The sequence below is a fragment of the Mercenaria mercenaria genome, unplaced genomic scaffold (genome assembly GCF_021730395.1).
Source record: "Mercenaria mercenaria strain notata unplaced genomic scaffold, MADL_Memer_1 contig_3906, whole genome shotgun sequence".
Lineage (NCBI taxonomy): Eukaryota > Metazoa > Mollusca > Bivalvia > Venerida > Veneridae > Mercenaria > Mercenaria mercenaria.
In genome coordinates this window covers 16,919-44,204 of record NW_026462092.1, presented here as the reverse complement: position 1 = coordinate 44,204, position 27,286 = coordinate 16,919, and the positions used below count along the sequence as shown (strand labels likewise).

Below are 27,286 nucleotides of genomic sequence, written 5' to 3'. Positions count from 1 at the left end.
TTTAGACCAGAAACACACCAGTGGTCACCATTAATACCTGTATGTCAAAATTTTCCAGGATCAGAGCCCCCCCCCCCCCCCCCCCCCCACGACACCCCAATCAAGAGGGTAGTAACGTACCCCTCCATTATCTCCAAACGTATACCTCAAATGCACGAGAGGCCACCATTTCAAGCCTGTAATTTGAAAATTTCTAGGTGGAGTGCCCGCTGACCTCCCTAATGTGAGGGGAGTACACCCACCAATAAATGCACCCTGAGGATATCATTCATACTTGTATTTACAAAAAAATCCAGGGGGAGCCCCCTTTCCCCCCCCCCACACTAAATCCCCTAACATTGGTAACGGCACCCCTCAAAACCTTGCTATGCCCCTCTGCGGTGACGTCTACGTTCAAGACTGGAGTCCCCCAGACAAAAATGTCTAGATCCGGCCCTGCTGAATTTGGTTGTGAATCCGGCCTCCAACTTAACACAACAAAATCTATAGTTTTAAGAGCAGGAACATTAAAAAACTCAAACACAGTGACTTCCAAATACAACCATTTTATTTGGACATCCGAATGATTGTGCAAAAATCCCTTAGAAGGACAATCTATACAGATCTTGAACTTACTAATAGATTAAACCTTGAGACTGAACTTTTAGAATTCTAAAATTGCCTACAACAATGGCAGCAACATAACCTTACACTTCTAGGTAAAGTAACAGTCGTTAAAACATTCACATTACAAAAACGTGTTTACGTTTTTTCAGTTCTACCAAATCCAGTCATAACAATTATTGAAGAAATAATTACACATATATTGGTTCCTATGGGACAAAAAACCAGAGAAAATAAAACGTAATATACTAGTAACTGTTTATGACAAGAGGGCCAAGATGGCCCTAGGTCGCTCACCTGAGAAACACAACATAACAGTGTAAACATAATTTTTATGTGACCTAGTGATTTATGGAAACAAATATTTTGGCTAATTTTCATTATGATTGGACCAAAAATGTGATCTCTTGAGTTTAAACAAGCATTTTCTATGATATTAACTAGTGATCTAGTTTTTACTCAAGATGTGGACCTCTGTCAATTTAAGTACGCTAATTAGTCGGGCCACAAAAGTAGCCACCAGGCAGTGCAGTCTGAGGGTTAACCCTAAGCTAAGGTTTACAAGCTATATCTTTCAAATAAGGTGCTAGCAATTTTGCCCACAGAGGTACCGTAGCTTTAAAACACTGATAGATCTTTTAAGCTAATGTCATCTCTTACAATTAAAGAGACCTCTCTTTATCTGTAAGCGCTAGACACATAAAGATATGTCACTTTTTCACAAAGCATTATCTTCAAAACGACCCAATATACATCTAGTCTAAGATTTTATAACTGTAGTGTTATAAATTCCTTTAATACTTAAAGATATATAACTAGATTTCAAGTACATTGTAGTTCTTTTACGTGAAGGAGGTGCATTTGGAATAATTCAAAATGATTCTATGCAATAACCAAAATAAAATTCCCTGACTTTGCCAAGACCAAAGTCCAATTTTCAATAACCAAAATGCTCCGCATTCACAGAAGCTTAGCTGGTCATAGAACAATAAATGTTGGCCTCAATTTCATTTTACCACCTTCTTTGCTGTAAGAAAGTTTGTTTCAGTTAAACAAATTGCTGTATTATTTTAGTTAGATGTAACAAACAATAAGAAAGGTCACTGAAAGACTACCTATGATCATGTTTTGGGTTTACTACTACATAAGTTCAGACGAATGTATGGCATTCTGTGAAAATTTGTTCTTATTCAGACATGATTTTTATCGAAAATAGCATTTTCTCACTAAATTTAAATGTTACTTTGGTAGGCCCCTTGCATCTTTAAAACACAGTCATATATGCTGCAATATATTTAGAAGAAATTTGATTTGTTTTTCATTACTGTAACAGCAGTTCAGTTTGCATTTTCACAATAATAATAAAATCAGTCATGAAATCAATTAAAGAAGACTTGCCTGTTTATTTCAAAAGTTAAAAAATAGTGTATAGAATAAATAATATTTTCACCAAAAACAAAATCTGAAATTAACCAAACTGCTGCAAATGCAATATGCAAACATATCATCATCTAATATGATTAAAAACTATATATGACTTAGTTTTCGACTATTTCTAATGTTGAGTTACTATTCAAATTGGAAAGAACTTTACTTACACTTTTTGTATATACAAGAGAGTAGCAGTGTTTTGATTAATTTTTGTTTAATTTTCCCTTTACATTATTTGAAGTCATGATGTCGAATAATTGTCCTTATATTCATTCAACCCTAAGTATCAGTTCACCTCTTTTAATCTTACAGTTCTTCATTTTTTTTTTGAATTCTACAGTATGACAGGGTAAAATTAAGATGCTGATGTTTATAAGCAGTAGAAAAAAATAATAAATAAGTATCAAACTTTAAGAATGATGTGTAATGACCATTCCTCAGTAATATTCCCATGTAAGCATACATTTTAAAAGAACAGCAACTGCTTTAGTTTATGTCGGTACACTTTACGATGAAATACCTTTTCAACCATGAAGGACTAAACCTTTCATAGCATTAATTTTTGTAGAATAGTGTTCGTAGAACATTATACTATGCAAAGCAAACAGAAGGAATGTAAGCTTGCTTTACAAAATTATGTTCTACAGTCTTGATTTTTCTGTTAAAATTCTATTCTAGTTTTGTTAAATAGACCTAATGATAGACTATAATTTTTGGATATGAAATACAGAATACATTATTGTGCTAACAGAAATATTTGTAAAAGTGCTAAGTGAAGACGAAAATTTAAGGAACTGCTATAGCCTTTTACTACATCCTTTCTGATTTTTTACAAACTGATTCCTAAACCTTCGACCTACAATTCCAAATTTCCCTGACTTTTCCCTGACTTCAAAGTCCAAATTTCCCTGACTAATTACAAAAATCAGACTTTTCCCTGACCGTGGGAACCCTGACAGATTTTAGATGCGTATGAAATGAACACCCGAGTGGTTAAATACCGATCTAGAACAGACAAAAATAGTTCTGTCTCGGCTGAAAGTGACCTTGACCTTTCAGCTAGGTGTGTGGGTCTTGCACATGTCTCATTATTCATATGAAATTCAAATATTCGTCTCTCTCTCTCTCTCTCTCTCTCTCTCTCTCTCTCTCTCCTCTTTCTCTCTCACTCTCTGAGTGTTGAATACTATATATTTTCTCTTAAATACAGTACTATATTGAGCTAATTTTTATATATTTTTTACTACTGAAGTTTGTGATCTATTCCCGAGAATACACTCAATGATAGTGGTCCTAAAATCTTATGTCAAATGAACTTGTGGGCAGACGTTTTTTGTTTTCATCTACATGGAGTGTGTATCTTCTATATATTGTGCTGTGAAAAAGTGGACGAATAGAATAGTATTTAAATAAAGTGAAGCATTTTTCGGCAGTACAATCTTTTAATTACCGAATATCACGGCAAATTCGTATGTTTCAGTCATCGAATCTGTTTATCCTTTGTTTTGTTTTATGGCTAGAGAAAAAAAAATAAGGATGAGTAGCTTGGTAAACATGATTTATTCCCCTTTATTGCTCTTCACAGTAGAGGCTACTACTTCTTTTAATATTAGAGCTAATTTCACGCGAAATAACCTTTACAATTTTGTTTGATCAGAGAGACAAGATAAAAGAATAACTGGCTAGTTGAAACTTACTAAAGAAACGTATAGAATCAGGTCTTTATAAAATCATTCTTTGTTCACTGAATTCAATGAACTTATTTATTTAAGCCCCTTTTCGAGATAAAACATAAAATACAAAATTATAAATAGTTTAGAAAATATATTAAATATTGCAATAAATGCCTTTTATCAGGACGCAAATAAAAAGTCAACCAGCAATGTTCAATTAACACATGTACTGGAAACGCAATTAAGTAGGACCACAGAAAGTTGCAGCGACGTAAAATAGAAATCCTTACGTATGAGTTACTTAGTCCTACGTAGGAGATACTATGTCCTACGTAGGAGATACGAAGTCTTATGTAGGATATATTAAGTACTACGTAGGAGATACTATGCCCTACGTAGGAGATACTAAGTCCTACGTCCTACGTAGGAGATAGTAAGTCCTACGTAGGAGATAGTAAGTCCTACGTATGAGATACTAAGTACTACATAGGAAATACAAACTTCTACGTAGGAGATAGTAAGTCCTACGTAAGACAAATTTAAATCTCCCTGCTGGCACCAGGACGCTTCCATACTTTTCAGTATTAGATAAATCGTTCATATTTATGGAACACACGAAACACATGTGTACTGTATGATTGTGTTATCTTAAGATAGTAATAAACTGCTTAAAATTCGCAGATTACGTGTTCCTTAACGGTACGTTTAGATATCCACAACTTTGACATAGTCAGTACTAGAATCAGGCGAGACAGTACACACCCTTGTTATCCGGATAATACGAAATGCTGTGATAATTCCAAAATTCTACAAAATGACAGATGGACGCTTCTGAAAATTTCAGGTTTTCTGTAGATTGCTGTGGATTTTAACCACCAGATGTTGCAAAAAGAACGAATGGTGATTTGTTTCCATGGAAGTCAACTATTTTACTTTATTTTTGTGAAGACAATACACAATATGTTAAATAGTTTACAATATCCATGAAAGTTTAGTTTGAAAATTCATAAAAAAAATTAGAATTGTTTTTTATGCTTGTAATTCACTGTATATACAGCTCTACCATTTCACTGTCTGACATAGTTTAGAGTAAGTTGTTTACGTTTGCCGTTTTTATGTCAAAACCATTTATATTGGTCCTTGTGTAGATAATAGATAATAGCCGAAAATGACCATGGATAATGCCCTACATGTGTTGTCTTTGAAAGTGGATAATAGTCGTCATTGACTTCTTTCATTTACATACCATTACACATTGACAAGTTTTGTGTGTGTGTACACGTTTGGTGAATGAGTTTGTATCAAGATGATGATATCGATATGAACTTGTTAACGACAAAGAATAGTAGAGCTATTGGACTCACCCATGCGTCGGCGTCCCGATTTGGTTAAGGTTTTGTATGTAAGCTGGTATCTCAGTAACCACTTGTGGGAATGGATTGAAACTTCACACACTTATTCACTGTGATAAACTGACCTACACTGCACAGGTTTCAAAACTCTATTTTGCTTTTTTACAAAATTATGCCCCCTTTTCGACTTAGAAATTCTTGGTTAAGGTTTTGTATGTAAGCTGGTATCTCAGTTTTCACTAATGGGAATGGATTGAAACTTCACACACTTGTTCACTGTCATGATTTGACATGCACTGTGCAGGTCCCATAACTCTATTTTGCATTTTTTTTAAATTATACCCCTTTTCAACTTAGCAGTTGTTTGTTTAAATTGTTTGTATGTAAGCTGACATTTCAGTATCCACTAATGGGAAAGGATTGAAACTTCACACACTCAGTCATGAGTATCAGTCATGAGCTGATAAGCACTGTGAAGGTTCCATAACCCTCTTTCCCATTTTAACAAAATTATGCCCCCTTTTCGACTTTTGTATTCATTCAGTTGACAAGGCTGTTGAATAGTCGAGCGTTGCTGTCCTCCGACAGCTCTTGTTATACTGGTAGCAGGCACAGCAACCTAATAAGTAGAGCATATGAAAACCATCGCAGATTAATAGTTTTTGCCTCAAATGTAATCGGAAAGAAATTTTAACACTCGCTTCCCATGAATTTAATTCTTACAATTACAGAGATAGTCCGAATGATGACTTTGGATAAAGACCCGATAAAGAATGCCGACAAGATATGGCCATATATTGGCGCTTGGTTCAGTGCTAGTGGGGGTACCCGACAGTCAACCTTTACAGATAGTTGGCTCCTTTAGAAATGGCTTTTGGAGTTTGGCTGGAGGTTATCTTAAACCTACCAAGATCTACGAGACGTATAATACTGTCTTCAAAAATGCCCAGGATTTTCAACACTACAAAACATACCACAGATTTTGAACAGCAGTCAAAATAGCATGGTTATTATAGCCCAAAGCAAAAAAAAAATAATGTATTTAACTTACAGAAAAAGAGGGAAGGGGATATTGAACAAATATTAAGTTTATGAACGTAGATCTTATCCTATACACTTGGACCAACTCTTTATATTTCAGTATAGAAATGCATGTGAGTCTTGTATTGCAGATGAATTTTTTGTAGGGGGACAACTTTATATGGAAAAGTTAATAAGGGATTAAAAACTGTACTTCTATGAATTCACAGCAGTATTCAACATATTCCAGCAAAACTGACCTGTTAAGTCCCATTATTTTCACACTCTTAAAATGCTAACATACCCCTAGCATACTTAATTTCAAATATGGGTGTACCCGCTCCCCCTGTGGAATCTCAGCACATTTAGATTCAGGTGTTGAATTTACTGTTCTGGCTTTTTGAATTTTTCACCAAAATCTAGCAGAAAAGATACGGGCCCGTTTTAGCTTTAGAACCTTTCTGACAGCGGACTTAAGTTTTAAAACAGAATTTTAAAAAGATATAGACTTTTACCCTTTTGATAAATCTTCAGGAACATCTGGTACTGACATAAAACATTACCTTGGGCATGCTACAGCCATTGGTTACCACATTTATGAGTATAATTTCTTCAATTACAACCAATCGGTACCTTTAAAACCCGCATATGCAAAATTTAAAAACTACAATATTGGCTATTATCCTCATAACATTTCGGGCTTTACCTTCGAAATTTTCTATGAACATTTGGGGTTTCAGTATCCATCGACTGTACATATGCTTATAATTTGTCAATGTGGGTTATTTGACTAAAATAAAAAACTTTGAACATGTTCATATCATTGTTTATATAATAACTGAATAATACAAATAATATTCATTACCGAAAGTCCATTAATGAGGTTGACAACGCTTGAATCGCCAAACTCATTCTCAAAGCAAATGTACACATTATTGGGGGCTCTCCATACGAACAATAAGTCCCAAATTAAAATTTGTTAGTGCAAATGGTACAGCTTCTAAACCATGTTGAATCAGTTATAATATTTTAAAAAACAGTCAGAATGAGTAATAAGAAAACATTGACCAAAAAAAATTTGTCCATACCAATTTTGACATTTCCTCCAGTATGTAGCATTTTGGAAATTATCACATCATTTCGATTATCCGGATAACAAGGTGGTATAGGGCTGATGGGATTTACATGAAGGCAAACTATTTTCTTGTTTTAACTAACTCAGGCTGTTTACGGATCTTTCAAGACATAATGGTGTTTCGTTACGTGAAACTGTGTCGAATGAAAATTTGATTTAGAGACACATACACACAATTAATTTATACAACTGACAATACAACTCTTGTATTTGGTGTAAAACCAGTTTACCACTGTTGTGTACTAAGCAATACTAAGATATGTTTATGCTTGCATTGTGTTATTTTATTGAATGACGATATCACCAACTACTGTGCTCACCATAATTATGAAGTTCAAAATAATGTAAAACATACACTTCTGAACGGTCTAAAGTGACAGGTTATATTCAGTCTCTTACATTAAAATTGACAAATACATTTTTATTGCTTTGCCCAGTAAAGTTAATTAATTTCCGTGAATAATGTTTGTTTACGATATTGATTACTCTGTCTTACAATACTGACCAAATGTGCAATGTATTTCGAAAACAGAATATAAAAAATGGATCTGTCTATAATATTTTTGGTCACTTTCAATTACAGAATGTTTAGTTATACTGTTAAGGTATTGGACCCGTAATAGAGTACCTCCCTTCTGAAGAGATTAAATTTCCCTACCAAAACTTACTTGATTTCCAATTTTAGGGGGCGTGATCAAGCCCCACTGGGAACCAAATTTTTTTCTCCATATTTCCTTTTTTTCTGGGAAGTTTTACTTCTTTCAAGACTTATATGGATGTATTGTACAAAAAGGAAAAAAATCATTTTATAAGCGATTTTCTTGCGTTCAAAAGTAAATTACCTCTGAACAAGAGGGTAGAGGTCACAAATTGGACATACGGGCCTATTTTATCGTATTGAAATGCAGGTTTTGCATCATCTTTTTGTAAATTTTGAGTTATTGAGGTAAATGTCAGATTTACGCATGAAATCCCTCTTATATTTTTCGTATTTCATAACAAAATTCCATGAAAATTTCATTAATTCTGTTCAGAATAAGAAAGTGATATTTTAAACTTCAGTAATTATGTTTTTATCCCCAAACCACTATAATGGGCCTCAAATTGTCAATTTAATTCGCGCCAAAGTAGTTAGATGTTCCCGGCTATATCGTGAATCCCGTGAAAATGACAATAGTCATAGCTCACGGCTTAGCCGTGAATCCCATGAATCTAGTATTTGGCGGACTTACCCTTTAGATAGACTGGACTAGATACCCTTGGCGCACACCACCTTCCGACTTTATAGACGATCTATGTCTGAATTTTTTTCTTGTTTAAAAATTTATGCTCGATCGAGCTTCTTCCGCCAGACGATTTTCCTGGTGATGTCAAAACCCGGGAAGTACAATGCCCGAGGTTCACTTGTCTTCACTCGCCTGGATGTGATATTCCCAGCGCAGAGCTTTCGTCCCATGGTTGTGCCGTAAACCGCAAAAGACGATGATTTTTGTTATCCTCTGAAGTCAGCTCAGGGATGCAATCACCTACCACCATAGGGACCAATACGGATCAACGATTCACGGTTTAAAGGGACTGATTTTGAATTTAGAAGCTGTTTTTTTTGTGCACTTAAAGTTCACAATTACATTAAGACCTGTGTCACGTCAGATTAGAATGGACTATAAGAACTTTGTATCTAGAGATACTGAACTTTCTTTTTTTTTCTTTCTTCTAATCAGTTTTTTTTTTCTTTTCATATCTATCATTGTTAATAATCATCTAGAAATTTTAATTTGTAAATATTGTAAAGGGTGTTGATTGTTTGATGGTTACTGTCGCCGGTACGGCCTTTCCTGTCAAAATGGGTGCCCAAAGTGGGATTGGTCGACCAGACCCCAGTAGCTATTCGAACATTATGAACACCCATTTAACTGCAGCAATATTTGTAAAGATTCCTCTTTTTTTTGTTCTTTTGGTACACATATAATATTTTTATTCATTTTTCAGAGTGAGTCTTACCTCAGACAAGACAAGACAAGACGATCCATTGCTTCGCTAACCACTTTAGGTGGTCACAGACTGATAGACAGTTGCATACGACACTTAGATTCGGGGGTGAGTTCGTTCCTTTTATTTTTCTTTTGGTTATTTTGTGTCACTCTATGATTAAGCCACCATATATCTGTGCTGAGAGTGATCCCCTTGACAAGGAGGGGTTATCCTACTCACTCTTAATTGTGCGTCGCCCTACTTCCCCCAGTGATCCTATTTTGTATTAGTTACTGTATACATACCAGATACAGTAATTTTTTTTAAATTTGGTGTTTTAGCAAGCTTTTTTTACTTGCATATACTTTTTACCTACTTTTAAGTTTTAGTGCTACACGTTGTGTTTACCTAACTTAAATATTGGGATAAAACACTTTGATTTATATTTGTTTTATTTGTTACACTAAAGTGTTAACACCAGTTACAGTTGATTGATATTTGATAAGGCTAGGGTTTGTTTGCGCCTACTATCACTGTCCTTTGTTGATTGTTGCCTATGCAACCTTGATTGACACATAGTACTGTTGCACAACTTAGGTATTATTTTAGGGGAGGACGTTTTGTGTAGTATATACGTAGGTATAGTACTTTGTTTTGGCTTCAGTGGTAACTGTTAGAGCCTTAGTGTAAACTAGTGTAGTCTATTTTTCCTCACGTTGTTTAACTAGTGTCTCAGGTTGTTAAGTAGCTGTTGTACTGTAGTGTTTATAGTGTTTAAAGTAGTGTATCATGACCAGTGTAGTAGAGTTAACGAAGGTAGGAAAAGAGTTTGGTTTTGAAGGAGAGGAGTTACTAACTTTGTTAAGGAAGAGCAGCTAGGGAACGTGAGAGAGACATAGTAGATTAGAGGCAGAGAAAGATAGATTTGAGGCAGAGAAAGATAGATTAGAGGCAGAGAAATTAAGAGCAGAGGGGAGAAAGATAGGTTAGAAGCAGAGAAAGATAGATTAGAGTTAAGAAGCTAGGTTTTCAGAAAGAAAAGATAGAAAATGAAAAACAAAGTAGTTTAGAAGCAAGAGATAAAAAGTAGAAACAGAGAGAGAAAGAGAGAAGGAAAGGTTAGAAGCGATAGGGGAAAGATTAGAGTTAGAAGTTAGGTTGCAGAAGGAAAAGATAGAATATGAAAGACGTAGTAGCTTAGAGGCTGAGAAGGAAAAGTTAGAGTTAGAACGTAAGTTAGAACTAGATAAGTTAGAAATGGAAAAGGAGAAAATTAATGTTAGCTAGGAAGTTAGAAACAGAAAAGGAGGAAGAGAAAGTAGGAATTAGAAACAGAGCATAAGTTTAAGAAAAGACTTAGAAAAGATGAGTAAGAAAAAGGTAAAGGTTAAGATGTCTCCCTTTTTATGAAAAATTGATTCCAGGATGCGTACTTGAATGGTACGAAACGTACGCTGTTGCGCAGGGTTGGGATAAAGAGATATGGTCGCTTAAACTTACCGTTCCTTCTAAAGGTACGGCAAGAGAAGTTTTTGATAGGCTTCCGTTGGAAAATAGGAAAGGGTTATGAAAAAAACTGAAGCCGCTTTGCTACGTCAGTTCGAACTCACTGACGATGGCTATAATAAAAGTTTAGAACTGAGAGGCTCGGGATAATGAGACCTTTGTGATGTTTCTAGCCAGAATAAGTAGATATTTAGATGGTTGGCTTAGATTGAGTAAGGTAGATAAAAAGTACGAAGGATTGTTAGATTTTATTCTTAGGGACCAATTTTTAGATGTTTAATAGGGAAAATATACCAGAATTTGAGTAGTAAGAAGTTAGTTAAAGCTAGGGATGTAGCAGAGATGCAGATTTGTTTGCAAAGATCGTGGAGGTCCCAAGTATGTCCCTGAATCGAACCAATAAGGACCGGAGCCATAAACCTATGAAACACCTCAGAGACAGTATCCATTATCGTAATGTAGGCACTATAATAGAGGTAGTAGCAATGTTGCTAATAGAGGTAGAGGTTATCAACCCTTTGGTGTACTGAAGTGTTATAAGTGTGGTCGAATAGGGGATAGTTCATATTACTGTAGGAGGGAAAGTACGGCGGTAAAAAGTGCTATGCAAACAGCCGATTTTGAATAGAGCAGGAACAGGAAAGTAGTAAAGGGGAGAATAGAAATAGTAGGAAAGTAGAAATAGAGGTAGAGGCCGTGACGATCTAGGAGTAGAGGGAGAGGAAAAATAGAGATAGAGATAGGAGTAAGTCAAGTAGTCAAGAGGGAATAGCATTATAGAACTAAGTGATGTTGAGGAGTTAGGTATGCTTAGTGTAAGTACATGTCCTACAAACCCGGTACTTGTAATGGTAGGGATGTAATCGCTATGCGGGATACAGGTTTACTGTGTGATAGTGAAACGGGACTTAGTAGAAGCAAGTCAGTTTTTAGAGAAAACCCGTAGATGTAAGACAAGATTGGGGGTTGAACATAGGCTAGATGTAGCAGAATAGATATTGATTGTCCCTATTTCAAGGGTACGTAGAGGCGTTGGGTTTTAGATAATCCTACCAATGATGTTATAATTGGTAATGTAGAGGGAGCTGTAGAACCTCAGTTTAGTAGTTTTGCGTCAGCAGTAGAAACTAGGGCGCAAGCCAAAATTAAGAAGCAAGTAAAGCTTAAAGTTCCGCTCAGATTTTAGATGATCTAGAGAGGAATTCTTAGAAAAGCAACAAAAGATAGCACGTTAGATCTGTGTAGAAAGAAGGTGAGGAAGGTACGATTAAGCAGTGTAGAGGTAAAGGTTCAGTTAGGTTTGGATAAGGAATAGATTGTTATAAGAGAGTATACGCCCAGAATTTAGACAAAAGAGACAGTTGATTGTAAACCCAAATGTCTTAGAGAAACTGTGATGAAAGTTGCACATGATTTGTAGTCAGGGCCCTTTAGGTTTTAAGGAAACTAGTGATAGGGTATTAGGCGAATTTTACTGGCCAGAGTAATGGCAGAGGGTTTGGAGTACTGTCAGTATGTAGTAAATTTTTCAACGTACTATGCTAAGGGTAGAGTAAATAAAGTTCCGTTAGGAAAAAATGCCTTTGATTGATACTCCGTTTAAGAGAGTTGCCCTTGATATCGTTGGTCCGATCGAACCTATGACTTTATAGGAAAAACAGGTACATCTTGACCCATGGTAGATTATGCTACTAGATATCCAGAAGCTATGCACTACCTAGTATTTGGAAACTGAGAGAGTAGCAGAGGCATTAGTAGATATGTACAGTAGATTAGGAGTGCCAGAGGGAAAAGCTTACCGATTTTGGATCGCAGTTTACGTCAGACCTTATGGCAGAAGTTAGTAGGTTATGTCATTAAGGCAGTTAACTACAACACCGTATCACCCTATGTGTAATGGTTTAGTAAGAAGTTTAACGGTAGTTTGGAAGCAAATGTTGAAGCGTATGTGTAGTGAGAGACCTAGAGATTGGGATAGGTATTTGAATGTATGTTGTTTGCTTACCGTGAAGTTCCGCAAGAAGTTTTGGATTTTTCTCCTTTGAGTTACTTTACGGCAGAACCCAAACCGTGGACCGATAACTGTGCTAAGATTATGGGCGGTAAGACGGGGAATGGATGAGGTTAAACCACTTACCAGTATTGTTTGGATTTGCAAAAAAAGTTGGAGGATACGTGGGAAGTAGCTCAGCAACATTAGCAAAAAGTAGTGCTAGATACAAGAAGTATTACAATAGAAGGCTAGAGATAGGAGGTTTAAGGCAGGTAGTAAGGTACTTGGGATTGTTACCTACGAAACAAATAAGTTGTTGTTACATTGGAAGGGTCCTTACGTAATACTAAGGTTTGTAAATAGACTAGATACAGGATAGAGTAGACGGAAAAGTTGAAAACGTTTCATGCAACATGCTGAAACAGTACTGTGAAAGGAAGGATGATAGTAAGTCATACCATAAAGGTATTTTAAGTAAGGGTTGGGGCAGTTATTGTAGAGGGGGATCAGAGAGATTATGATAAGATTAGATCCCAATGAAAGTAGTGATGAGTTTTCGAGTAAGTAGAAAAAGGATAATAGTTTGTGTCCTATAAAGCAGGGTACAGAAAGTACAAAGAAGTAGAGATAAATCCGGAGTTACCAGTAGAATGTAAGCAGGAAGTAGTAAAATTTGTTTTGACAATTTCTCAAAGGTATTGACAGATATTTATTTTGTATGCATACTTCTATTGATACTTTTTAAGTTTTTCTCCAATGTCGGCGCCATTGCAGTCCGCTCACAGATTTGACGAAAAAGGGTCAGCCCAAATCTTGTAGAGTGGGGTGAAAGTCAAGAAAAGGCTTTTTAGACTCTGAAGGCTAGCTTAATGGGTCCGCCTATTTTGAAGTTGCCAGATTTAGATCAGACTTTTACATTGAGAGTAGATGCTTCAGATGTAGGTTTAGGCTCAGTATTACTTCAGGAAAGTGATGGAGAAAAATTACCTGTAGCGTATGCTAGTAGAAAATTGCTACCTAGGGAGCAAAAGTACTCAGTGATAGAGAAGGAGTGTTTAGCGATAGTATGGGCAGTAGCTAAGTTTCACCGGTATTTGTTCGGTAAAGACTTTGTATTAGAGACAGATCATCAGCCGCTCACTTATTTGAATAAAGCGAAACTTAGCAACTCCAGGCTGATGAGATGGGCATTGGCATTGCAGCCATATAGGATCAGTATTAGAGCAATTCCTGGTAGAGAAAATGTAGGCGCAGATTATTTGAGTAGAGTGTAGACAGGTGGCTATATTATATGATGTACAGATAGTGACAGTGTGTGTTTTCTTTTTGTGTTTGCTATTTTCAGTATGTCATTTTGCTTTCAATTAAGAAAATTATAAATTTTCTTTTTAAGGGGGGACGTGTGTCACAAATTGACATACGGGCCTTATTTTATCTGTATTGTAAATGCAGGTATTGCATCATCTTCTTGTAAATTTTTGAGTTATTGAGGTAAATGTCAGATTTCACGCATGAAATACCTCTTATATTTTTCTGTATTTCATAACATAAATTTCCATGTAAATTTCATTAAATTCTGTTCAGTAATAAGAAAGTTGATATTTTATAAACTTCAGTAATTTATGTTTTTATCCCCAAAACCACTATAATGGGCCTCAAATTGTCAATTTAAATTCGCGCCAAAGTAGTTAGATTTCCCGGCTATATCGTGAATCCCGTGAAAATGACAATAGTCATAGCTCACGGCTTAGCCGTGAATCCCATGAAATCTAGTATTTGGCGGGACATTACCCTTTAGATAGACTGGACTAGATATGCCTTGCGCACACCACCTTCCGACATTATAGACGAATCTATGTCTGAATTATTTTCTTGCTAGAAATTTATGCTCGATCGAGCTTCTTCCGCCAGACGATTTTCCTGGTGATGTCATAACCCGGAAGTACAATGCCCGAGGTTCACTTGTCTTCACTCGCCTGGATGTGATATTCCCAGCGCAGAGCTTTCGTCCCATGGTTGTGCCGTAAACCGCAAAGACGATGATTTTTGTTATCCTCTGAAGTCAGCTCAGGGATGCAATCACCTACCACCATAGGGAGCCAATACGGAATCAACGTATTCACGGTTTAAAGGGACTGTATTTTGAATTTAGAAGCTGTTTTGTTTGTGCTACTTAAAGTTCACAATTACATTAAAGACCTGTGTCACGTCAGATTAGAATGGACTATAAGAACTTTTGTATCTAGAGATACTGAACTTTCTTTTTTTTTTCTTTCTTCTAATCAGTTTTTTTTTCTTTTCATATCTATTCATTGTTAATAATCATCTTATGTAAATCAATTTGTAAATATTGTAAAGGGTGTTGATTTGTTCTGATGGTTACTGTCGCCGGTACGGCCTTTCCTGTCACATAGAGTTAGAAATTTTTGAAAATACTGAGTTACATGCGGTAAAAGTTCTCTATTTTGCCTTCATTCTTTAGATTACATACTGTGGAAGAAATGCAGTTAAGTTTTACTTATGCCCAAAGGTTATTTTTGAATGAAGTGAGCCAAAACCAAAACAGACCCGCAGGATTCGACCTTATTTTTTCAATGTTGGAGTTAAAATTCTGTCCCATCAAATCTGTTTACTTGAGGTACCCTAGAAAAAAAATGATATTTACAGTTTTATTTTGTGTTTTATAATTCTTTTGATGTTTCTTTTATCAAAATTAATGCTGTAATGAATTCTCTAAAAACGTTTTAGATAGTGGCCATCACATTTAAATTTGTCTCCACTTGAGCTTGAGGAAATACCATAAATTATACAAAATTTACAAAAAACGGCACGGTAAAGGTTGTATAAAATTTGCAACACAGTGCGAAACATGGTCAACTTTAAGAATATACCAAGCAAATGCCATTTTTTAAACATTACTATTAGGTGTCCAATACCTTAAATTGAATTCGAATAAAAAGTTTGCAACTTACCAGCAAGGAGTGGAAACCACATCTTATTGCTTTACTTGTTGTTCTGTAAGATAGAAGTATAAAGGAGTTGTAAGTCTGTGATTTACTATCGCTACTGGGTGCACATGCCATTAAAAGGGTCAAGAAATTGGCCTTAATTTTTTCAAACGTTTTTAACAGAGTTTTAACAGGTCACCATTAAAATTCACCCATTACTTCTTACTATTTAAGGGGATTTTCATGACCATAGTTTTAATGCCATACATTAAAAATGACTTTGATGCCCATGAAAAACTGTTTAATATAAACCATTAAAATAAGTTAACAGGCTCCTTAAAACTCCATGAACATTTTTAATTGGCATAGAATTAATGTGCCATTAAAAAGTACCCCTTAATTCCACATTAATTAGTAAGAACTAATGGGGTCATTAATTGTTTTAATACTCTGTTAATGGTCGTTAATTATTAAAAAAAAGATTAATGGTCTCATTAAATATGTCAGATTCAATTTTAATGGCTTAATAATATTTTGATTGTTTATCAAATTAAGGGCCATGAAAATTTGCCATCAGAATTAGACATCTTATGATAATCAACTTCGTATCAATATTTGCCGTATTGATTTAAACTGCGTATTACTACACATGTAATAGTATCTATACATATGTACTGTTTTGTAAAATGCTAGAAGAATATTTGTTTCTTCTTTTTTCTCTTATTATTTTGTAATGTAAACACATGTAACAGCCTCGTACAAACATTTGTTATATTGTATCCTTATGCTGTCATATGCTCATATGAAATGAGAAAATAAATGGATATTGTATTGTATTGAGTTGTACTGAGAAGGGTTTACAGGTACCGGTTTAATAGATCAAGTGACCATGTGGGTAGTTTTAACTATTCAACATTATAATATTGACAAGCATTAGGCATCAGGTGTATTCAAAAAGCAACTGTTGATGACAATGTCAGTGCACAATGGGCAATCACAATTTAGCTCTACTTCAGTACTTTGTGCTCACGTGCATGCACTTAAACAGCTAAGAGCAAATGTTTGAGGGATTGCATCACAAGTAGCTTCTCCCATCTCTAATCAAGCGTACCACACTCTTTGATTCATTAAAACGAAGAAGCAATTGATCTGCCCATGTCCCAAATGAATTTAAATCAGACTGTAAATCTTCACAATTATGTGTACTGTTTTCTTCTCTATAAACCTTAGTTTCTACTCAAGGATTGAAAAATTTGAAAATCTAAACTAGTCTGAACACATTTTTCAATGTAAATTCCTTACCCCACCCATTTTCTTATACAAATGCTGATTATTTGGAAAAGTAAAACAAAGAACAGAAGAATTGGCATGCATCAATACGTATTTACCCTTACCAAAATATTGTAGATTGATGTTATCAAATAAACTAATACGTTTTCATCCGACTTTCATTGAAATAAATCCGATTTTTTGTAGGAACACAATTTGGCAAACATTTGAAAAAAATGGCGTAACTGCATCAAGGGGAAATAACTTTAATGCAACTAAATATAACATCATGATATATTATAGACGATGTTTGCGTAGTATGTATTTATTGTGATTAAAGTTCATTTTAGAACAATATTAGACTGGAATTATAAGCATTCAATAAGAGAGCAAAGTAATAAACACCAATAAGATAATATATACGAATCACATTTTACAGAATGTAGGATTTAATGGGCATTACATTGCTGTTAAGGGCCATTAAGTTTACTCTTAAATAAAATCATACACAACCTGAAAATTTAATGGGCATTAAATCAAATTTAAGGACCATGAATAATCCTGTTAATTTCAAAATATACAGAATTTCACTATTTTTTCAAAGCCATTAACTATTTTAGCTACCAAACTAAATTTTTAATGGCATAATTCATGGTCAAAAATGGGCGTTTTAATGGTATTTTAACATGTAACCCATTAATATTGTGAGGGATCCATGTAGGTAGTTAATCAGTTTTCAATAGCAGTAAGTACTGAACAGCAAAGTTTTGATGGCATATAACTTTGTAATATTTGTATGAATACTTAGCTCAGTTCACAGTCTGATCCTACTGAACTCATTGTGACTATACACTTGGATTTGTAGTTGTAGTGAATGATTATTACATATACAGTCAAACTCGCTTTATACGAACTCTTCGGGACCTGGGAAATGTATTCTTATCAAACGAACTTCGTATTAACGAATGAATGACACCCGGATAATTTTCCCGAGCAAGTTGAGCAGTATCACCGGTTTCGCCAGTGAATAGCTTCCGATGAATCAATAAACAGTAGTGAATAGATATTCATTGGGAGTTTTAAACTAATTAAGTGAGTGTATTCATGTTACAATAAAATAACTCAACAAAATTCATACTTTAACACGTAAAAATGTATGAAAATAAAATTTAATGTACAAATGTATTGAATCAAGTGTTTATAGCACATATAAATCTAGCACTTATAGATACATAGGAATACAGTAACGTCTATACGTCAATGCCTTTTCGCAACAGGTACTTTACACATGATATTTCAATTTTTTACTTGAAAAAAACAAAAACAACAAAAAAAAAACTGATAGATTTTGGTTGAATTTTACTATTATTTAGTTCCTGAATCCCAAATTCCTCTAGTTTTGAACAATGTTTGAAAGAAATTGCTTTTCTTTTTATGCCAGACTTAAGCGTAGCCATTTTTGATACCAAAACTACACTACATGGCCCTAAAACATACAATGAAATTATATTTTTATTGACAGGTGTATAAATGAATGTGATTATCGCTCAGTTGCTGAAGACATTATTACTTGGACTCGATTGTAATGAATAAAAAAACTGCATACATAGTATTAATCTCTTTATTATGTATTTATCGATTACAGGTGATAATTACTTCGATTAAATATCAGTACTGTACAGATTATAACTGTTAAAAAAATCAAGCGTAGCAAAAATGGTCATCGACTTCTAAAATTAGTTCGTATCAAAAAATGGAAACTTATAACATTTTAGCTCATTGGGACTTCCAAAATGTGTTCGTATCTCCCGAAAATTCGTATAAAGCGAGTTCGCTATTACCGAAATAATTTTACAAAGAAATAGAAGGGCTCAGCCGGGGAATCCGGATTTTGTTCGTTATAGCCAAAAATTCGTATCAAGCGAGTTCGTATTAAGTGGGCTCGACTGTATATGCAATGTAAATGCATTTCGAAAGACACATTATGGGTAAATAACTTGCATCTGATGACTATAATACTTTTTGACCTAAAACAAATACAATATATACTTTAGGTTGTTATATTTTTCAGAAATATTTAATGAACGTTTTTGTTTTTATTAAAGTATAAGTATAGTTAGCCCTTAGTTTGCAAATATGAAAACAGAGTTTGATTCTCTAAAAAGCACATACAACCTTACCTCCTTACGAGTGTAGGAGATAATCAAACCTTTCTGTTAAAGGTTGATATAAAATGGTCTACCAAATTCATTGAAATAATACATATCACGTAATGTTTTGGTGGAATATTTTAACTTAAATAGTATCCTAAGTTAAATGTTTCTGAAATTAATTTAAAACGCTACATTTTGACAAATTCTTTTTCTTTCTGTTGTAGCTATACAAAATGTCTTAGATCAAAGGTTTGGTGACTTAAAATCTTTCCTTTACCAGAGAAAACAGAACAGCGACGACATGTTTAGATTAATTTTTCGAATAACAAACGAAAGAGTCATACACAATGCTATTTTATGTACAATAATCTTACCTCTATTTTAATGACTGTAGAACGAATTATTTTCCGGTTTCAAAACAGAAAGCTATCCCTTTGAAAGACACTCATATGCAAATAACAATAGTTTTAAATCACAATGTTTAACGAATGTTTAGTTTAGATATTAAATACATTTCAATGAGATTATAAACCGACTTTGATAACGCTGATAAATATACCCCGGACCATGTTTTGAAAATTGTGACGGTTTGACAGTGTACATACAAAGAGATATTCAGCACATTTTGCAACTGATAAGATAATAATTTTTTCGCTGTACAATTGGATTGGTTTTAAAGGGCGATATCGGTCAGTTAATTCCCCTGATAAAACAGGTGCGCGTATAGGCGGCGCTACATGCGAATAGGTCCTAGAAAAGTTTGTATGCATTATTTACATCGTTATTCAGTCGCTGTCACTTCAAAATATTAGTAGATTTGGAAAGTATCCGACAATGTCATCAAAGTTCAGCTGTTAATCACTTGAGCAAAATTTGAGTGAAGAGCTTTATTTATATCTATTGATATTCTATGCCTTGAAAAATAACAGACTTAGTAGCTGTATGGACTGTTTTAAAGTGCATTTTTCTGTGTGTCAGTTTATTTATGAACTGTATTATTGTCATATTTGTTAATTGTGGCAATAAATGCTTTAATTAGCTTTAAGTATTTTTTCAATATTAAATGCCCTCCTTGGAAAATCCTTTTATCATTTTGCAAGTATTCAGAATATATTCTTTAAATAAGGATCAGCATAGACAGTATATATTCCTAAAGTTACAATTTAATCGGAAAGATCTGCATACACAGCTTAATGCAATGAGGTCTTGAATAATATAGAAATTATAATAATAATTATTGTAAAACGTTAAAATATATGCCCTTGTGATAAGATGTCCTTTCAATTTTCCATCAGCCCAGTTAATTATTACAGCTGTTTTCTCATATATTTTATGAAAATATCATCCATGAGGCATAAATGATCTCTATTGAAAATTAACATATCTCGTGTTAATTTTAATTTTATGGTGCTGCCTCTTTAATTTTCAGTCAGTTCAAATTCACAGCAACTTGCCCACATAAAGTGAAATACAAACTTCCAATAAAATGGTCATTGGTTCAATCTCAGATTTTTGTCAGGGCTAAAGCATCGCCTCTTGAAATAACACCCCAACAAATAGTTGAAATGTTTTTAATCAACAAAAAAACAGACACGTTTGTTTCTTAACTATAGAAAACAAAGTAGAAATATTACAATAATGTCAAAATATGAATCTTTACATATTATAAAAACACCCGGAGGATTTTTAATATACAGACCACCAATTTGTAGAGCTTTGGAAATAAAAAAAAATGTGAGACTTATTAGACATTATGTCAAATCAGTGTAAAAAGTATTAAGAAAACTTATTATACACATTACATTAACATCAGACTGTCCAATATGTAACACCCACGTGGGAGCAGGAAGTGTTAAGTCTGCTTCAAGGACATATTCTTTAACCCCCTAGAGTTAACAGGACACATGGCATGCACATTTTTATGATAACAATCAGTATGCAGCCAATGGATAGGAAATTTTATGCAAACTTAATCATTGTCTGTGTGAAACAAAGCATCCATACAGGGGTAAATTTAGCAATATTTTCAACTAGCTAAATTAGCTAACCCCGCTTTGCTCACAAATTAAATAGAAATGTGACTCACTTAAAAATAAATGCTACGACACTATTTCAGTTATATATTAATGGCCAGCATTTTGAAGTGAGGCTATAAATTTCATGTTAAAAACAGAAGAAACAGCTATCTAAATAGATGATATTGATAAATTACATGATTCTATCTTTTTCAATAATTTAATCACGTTTTTAACACTATGATATTACCGTTAGCGTCGGTCATCGGAAATGTCCCTTTCCAAAGAAAAGCCTTTCCAGAATTTCTGATTCGCGGATACATTTATCTACAACAATCCGATTTGCGGATATATTTATCTAATAACAAGCCGATTCGCGGAAGTAATGAACTCGCGGAAGCAATGAACGAAAAAATCTGGAAATATTGTTAACGACTTAACGGCTCACAAATAATTTGCGCGATCGTGAAATGATTTCATCTTGGTCGCGTGCATTTCAGTCTACGCGTACAAATTTCGGTCCGCCCAACATCCCACTCGCGTTCATTTCAATCTACGCGTAAACATTCGGTGTGTTCATTTCAGTCTATGTGTACAAATATCGGTCCGCCCAACATTTCACTCGCGTTGGTAAAATTTTAGTGAAGAAAGTTTGAGATACAAATGAACTAAAGCAGTTCGTTTGGTTCTTTCACGTGCCCAATGTTAAGCATTGATACACGGGGATGAGCCGAGAGTACACCGCATGATAGGACCTATTCGCCCGTAGCGACACCTGTTAAATGATTTGGGAAGATAGCTCGCCGAATGCTGCTATTAAGTGTTCGAACTTTTAATTTATTGACTAAATTACAGTTGAATTACTAGTACACACTTGCTTCGTCGCAGAAAATAAAAACAGTTCTTGTATGAAATAGATATACACCAACAGCAACTTCAATATCAAATAACTCTGATTTTTAGTTCATAATTACTTTATTACTATTTCTTTACAATGAAAGCTACAATCCACTGAATCAGTCATAATGTAGCAGTAGACATCATTTCCTTAAGATGATAGCATGTGGGCATATGTTGCTGTCAGGTATACAAGGTGGATATGTAGTATAACTTGTACCTCTTTTTAATCTCTCAGAAAATTTTGAACGCTAGCACTGGTATGAGCTGCAGCGTTGTCATGGATCAACTATAGGCAACGAAGACAAGTCTTTTGACGCATGTTTTCTTGTGTTTTATTTTGTTTTCACGGCTTACAGTACTTTGCCTGTATTAAACTTTCCAGTGATTGACTTTCCTGACGGTGCTAGAATTTCTACAAGAGTACCCGTCGACTTAAAGGGAATTCCTATAGTTTTTTATGCGCATCTTTCTGCGCAGCCGACACTTTCTATGGAAAACTGAACTGAGGTCAACATTTGTCGAAACATGTTACAGACAATCTTAAATATGAGGTTTCTTGAATGAATTAACATTTTTTGCTTAGTTTTATCAGTAATCAAATGTTGATACCGGTTTATGTTGTATTGACAAGTATCATGCCTGACAGATCTCTTGCTATTTTTGTGGTTGTGTTTCACATCGCATTTTAGTACAAAGACAGTGTTGTTCATATAATGTAAGATAATTGACTTAGTACTGATAAGTCAGTATCACTTTTCAGATTATTTAGTATTCAATTATAGAAAGAATTAAGAATTTTTAAAACATTTTTTTAACTTCTAGCGCACATACATGTAATCAATTTGGCCAGGTTCGCGCCACTTTCCGTCCTAACAGGTGTTGTATTCTAGCGGTCTTAACATAAAATTTAGCCTGGTGACCCATACATTTTTAGCCATTTTTTATGTTCACAATACAATTATCTATACACGGGAAAAACAGGAAAAAATTCTATGAAAGAGTTTTTTCAAAATTTAAAAAAAATATTCTTCACTATGGATATTTTTCATTGAAAAAAGTTCACAAAAGTAAATATGAAACAATATTTTTTTTTTCATTTGTACCAATTACTGTAAGGATAGAGTATTACAAATATGGCTATAATATCAAATAAGTATATAATAAAATTTGTAAAAAGAAAAAAACCTTATTGTGCTGTCTTGATGTATATTTTGGTTGGTATTTATAAAAAAAACACAAAATTATGAAAATGTTGAAAGATCGCTGGCAGTTTCAGCAACAGTTGGTGTGTTCAAAACAATTTTTCACAAAAACGAGCCTGGTGACCTATTGTTTTTATTTGTTCATTGTTTTCAGCACAAAATTTCATATCATATATGTGAATTAAAAAAAATTCTATGAAAGGAAAAAAACTATAGGAATTCTCTTTAAAGAAGATGGAATATAGAACCTTTTGACACTTGTAGTTCTTTTTTTTGTTTGCAGTTACTGGTATACGGTCACACTTTCGCAGCTACTGTCTGTTATTTACCTAATGCTAAAACGCATGCCAATGACAAGGGAAAAACCCTGTGACTCCACTGTCAGGAGGGGGATAATCTGAAAAGAATTTGTCGTGTTTACGTGTTGTCGTTTTCTTCGTGTTTTCGTGTCGGCGGGGCGAAAACACGAAACCTCGACAAAGAAAGAGCGCCGACACGACGTATTTATGCCCACCAACACGAAAACACGACAAATAAAGGGTGACGACACGATATATTTATACCCGCCAACACGAAAACTCGACAGATAAATTTGTCGTGTCGGCGCCCTTTAAACGTCAAGTTTTCGCGTAAAAACTGTCGTGGTTTCGCCGCGTCGACACGACAACACGAAAACTCGACAAGTTAGGTTTTTGTCGAGTTTTCTTGTTGTCGGGTTTCGCCCCGCAAACACGAACAAACGAAATGGCAGAAATCAGCCATCATACAGAATAAGTGTATATTTTATAAGAGATGTCTGAAAAGAATTTGTCGTGTTTACATGTTGTCGTGTCGGCAGAGCGAAAACACGACAACACGAAAACGCGTCAAATACAACATTTGTCGAGTTTTCGTGTTTTCGTGACGGCAGGGCGAAAACACGAAAACTCGACAAATAAAGAGCGCCGACACGACATATTTATAACCGCCAACACGAAAACTCGACAGATAAATCTGTCTTGTCGGCGCCCTTTAAACGTCGAGTTTTCGCCTAAAATTTTTCGTGTTTTCGCCCCGCCGACATGACAACCCGAAAACTCGACAAATTAGTTTTTGTCGAGTTTTTGTGTTGTCGTGTTTTCGCCCCGCCAACGCGCCAACACGAAATCGCATAAATCAGCCACCATACTATATGTATTTATGTTGTTGAGTTTAGATTTACATCGAAACAGTTTAGGTCATATGACGACATTTGACAGTAGAGGAATATCACATATTATTTCAATGCACGGGCGAGCACCTTGGTAGAACCACCGACTTCTATAAACCTGACGAGTTGCTCTCTGGCATAAAGAATACTGCACCCAAGTGCCGCAGTGGTTTTTAATGAATTGTTAAACAACCATTAACCGACAGTTATTATTATTTTTAAAAATTTTAATAAGGATAAATAACTGGATACTTAATTTATATTTCTGATAACTTGGGTATTTGCATTTTCAATGGTGGATAGCATTATTGTGACAGTAAGATTGCTACAGATACAGGATGGTTCATTAGATGGCTATTAGTACATGAAAAAGTAGAAGAGTAATCTACTTAGAAAATTAAATAATGATAATCCAGGCTGCGTTTATTAGGTATACCTTAGTTACTTATTTGGGGATATTTAAGGTTTGTTTGGTTATAGCATTGGTATTGTGTTATGCACACAAGTGTTAAGTTGTCATCCTAGATCTACATAAAGAACCTAATACATTAAGCATACCATTCTAGTGGCAAGTTACTTTCCATGATATTTTTTATAAAGGTCGTAAATGGACTGTTTGTTTATTCACAGTTTTTCTAGAATATTAGTTTCCACTAAAGGAATTCAATTCATCTCAAAATATAAATAATTTATACAAGAATATGTTTCTTTCAAAAAAACTAGTAATACATTATTTAATTCTTTTTTAACAATAACTACAAGCAAACTAAGGGTTTTCTTACTGTGTGTTTTCCTTTCTGTTCCGTAATGACACAAAATTCGTATTACTTTTCACTTTGTAGTATAAATGTCATTCAATAAGATTGGAACATACCGACTTCTCTATGTTTTCAATTATTATCTATTTATCACAAGTTAATTGATAAACGCATGTACAGTTTTTGATATTTTGGGTAAATCTCAAGGCGTCTTATCATCATCTACCTGTATAACCTTGGTGCTTGTACACTAAAAGTAACATTTGTTCCGACTTGGTGATAATATTTTCGTTTAGATTAGTTTAAGTTCTACGAAGTGACATCACAGATTAATTATGTTGAAACGACACGATACAAATTAAATATGAATCGCATTACATGAAATGCTTAATAGCTGATTTGGCTTTAATCATTAGTAGCTGCAAAGGAGAGTTTTAATAACATCTGCTACAATTTTATGAATTTTACAGCACATAACGCATACTATACTTTTGCAAATTCATACAATTCTTTTTGCAGTATGTTAATTATAGGACCGGGTTGTAAATGTCACGATGAAATTTCAACAAATGCCGTGTGAGCAAATATGTTTTCGGTGCATAAAAAGACTATTTTTATAAACATGACTTAATTCTGTCAACTGATGACGGATCGTTTCCTACAGAGCGAACGTTAAGATATCATATATTTTTGTGACTTAATTCCTGAAGTGAAAACAACTTTAACATTCTACAGTAAAAACCACTATCCGACAGATATGAAGACCAAAAAACAATCTGTATGTGTTTGTTTCCATTCACATAATTATATCGAATTAAACTGATTTTTTACTTACTGTGATTTTCTTCTTTCTGTTCCCGATAACGCAACATATACGTTACTTTTTACTTTGTAGTTAAACTATCATGCAGATAACTGAAAATACAAAATATCTTAGATTTAGACCATAAATTAAGTTATAAATCTTATCAGGCAATTATTGTGAAGAGGTCTAAATCTTAGGTCTTAACGTTGCATGTCACACCTTCTGTGCAACAATCTTATCTTGAATGAATAACATATTTGCTCTTGTTTACTCTCAAGAAATTAAATGAAATAATTTATCACCAAAAAGTCTTCTGATTAAACACAAGTAATTGAAATAAGTATGTAACTACTTGTCTCCCGGTTGAAGCAATGCATAAATTAAACCAATTTGAATTGAATATTAACACAAAATACTTAATAGCTACTGTCTTGATGATCAGTAACTGTTATTAAAATTACAATTGAAGCAGACAGAAAAAAGACAATGTTATTTGCAATAAGATCGGTCGCAGTTTTACTAAATGACAACCAACTGACGCAATTCTAACAACGTCTGTTTTCTACATCTCTTCTGTTGATATGTGTTATAAATGCAGTGGTAGCTTGGGTCCTCTGGGTCCATGATGTAAAATTCAACATAAAATCTCTGACTAATCAGCAAAGTGTGTTACAGCCTTACGAGGTTTTGACACCGAGCTAGCTGACCAGTCCCTGTACTATTCTTTTAATGCGTAACACCAAACGAGGAAGCTACTAGTACCATTTTCCACGTCTTCGATGTGACGAAGCCTGCCTATTACTTCATTACAAAACTAACAGCGCCGTTAAATGTGCAATTAACAGAGACTGAAGTGTTGTGGGTCGAAATGTCATTGCATAGACAAAGAACCGTCATGATTGTGCACAACAGGTGTGTCAATCCGTTGAACATCTTTCGTTTGATCTACGTTTGTAGTTTTTAATAGCATGCAGGGCTTCTTTGATTTCCAGTGTTGCTGCTACTAGTTACGAATTTGACATGTCCTCTGTGATATAAATATTGTTTGTACTTGTTGTGTTGACCGTATGCATAATGGTAGACATTTCTCTCTGCTTCTCTATAGAGACAGTCTTATACTGGTTCAGTGGTAACAGATTCCTATGACCTGAAGACTGAGCAACATCAGTAGGGGCCACATTACTTTTTAACAATTTCGTAATACAGGTTTTTCTTCCACTGTGGCTTGAGCGTCTTCCTGGTAAGTTGGCTTGCTCGTTCATTACATTTCCTATCTGTCCTAACTTATTTTTCTCCAAATGCATAATTATAAACCTGTTATCCTCATTTGTTTTTTGCCATTACCAAACTGCAGATTTACAGC

General features: G+C 34.5%; 1 protein-coding gene across 1 annotated transcript in view; it reads right to left on the bottom strand.

The window, feature by feature from the left end:
• LOC123537974 (proteoglycan 4-like) overlaps positions 1–26,054 on the bottom strand; it is a 54,566-nt gene extending 28,512 nt beyond the window's left edge. The window contains exons 1-2 of the mRNA XM_053534688.1: positions 25,954–26,054; positions 15,657–15,699 (exon numbers count right to left, since the gene is read on the bottom strand). Coding sequence (XP_053390663.1) covers positions 15,657–15,678 — 22 coding nt within the window. The 5' untranslated portion in view covers positions 15,679–15,699; positions 25,954–26,054. The remainder of the gene's footprint in view (positions 1–15,656; positions 15,700–25,953) is intronic.
• Between the last annotated feature and the right edge of the window lie 1,232 nt (positions 26,055–27,286).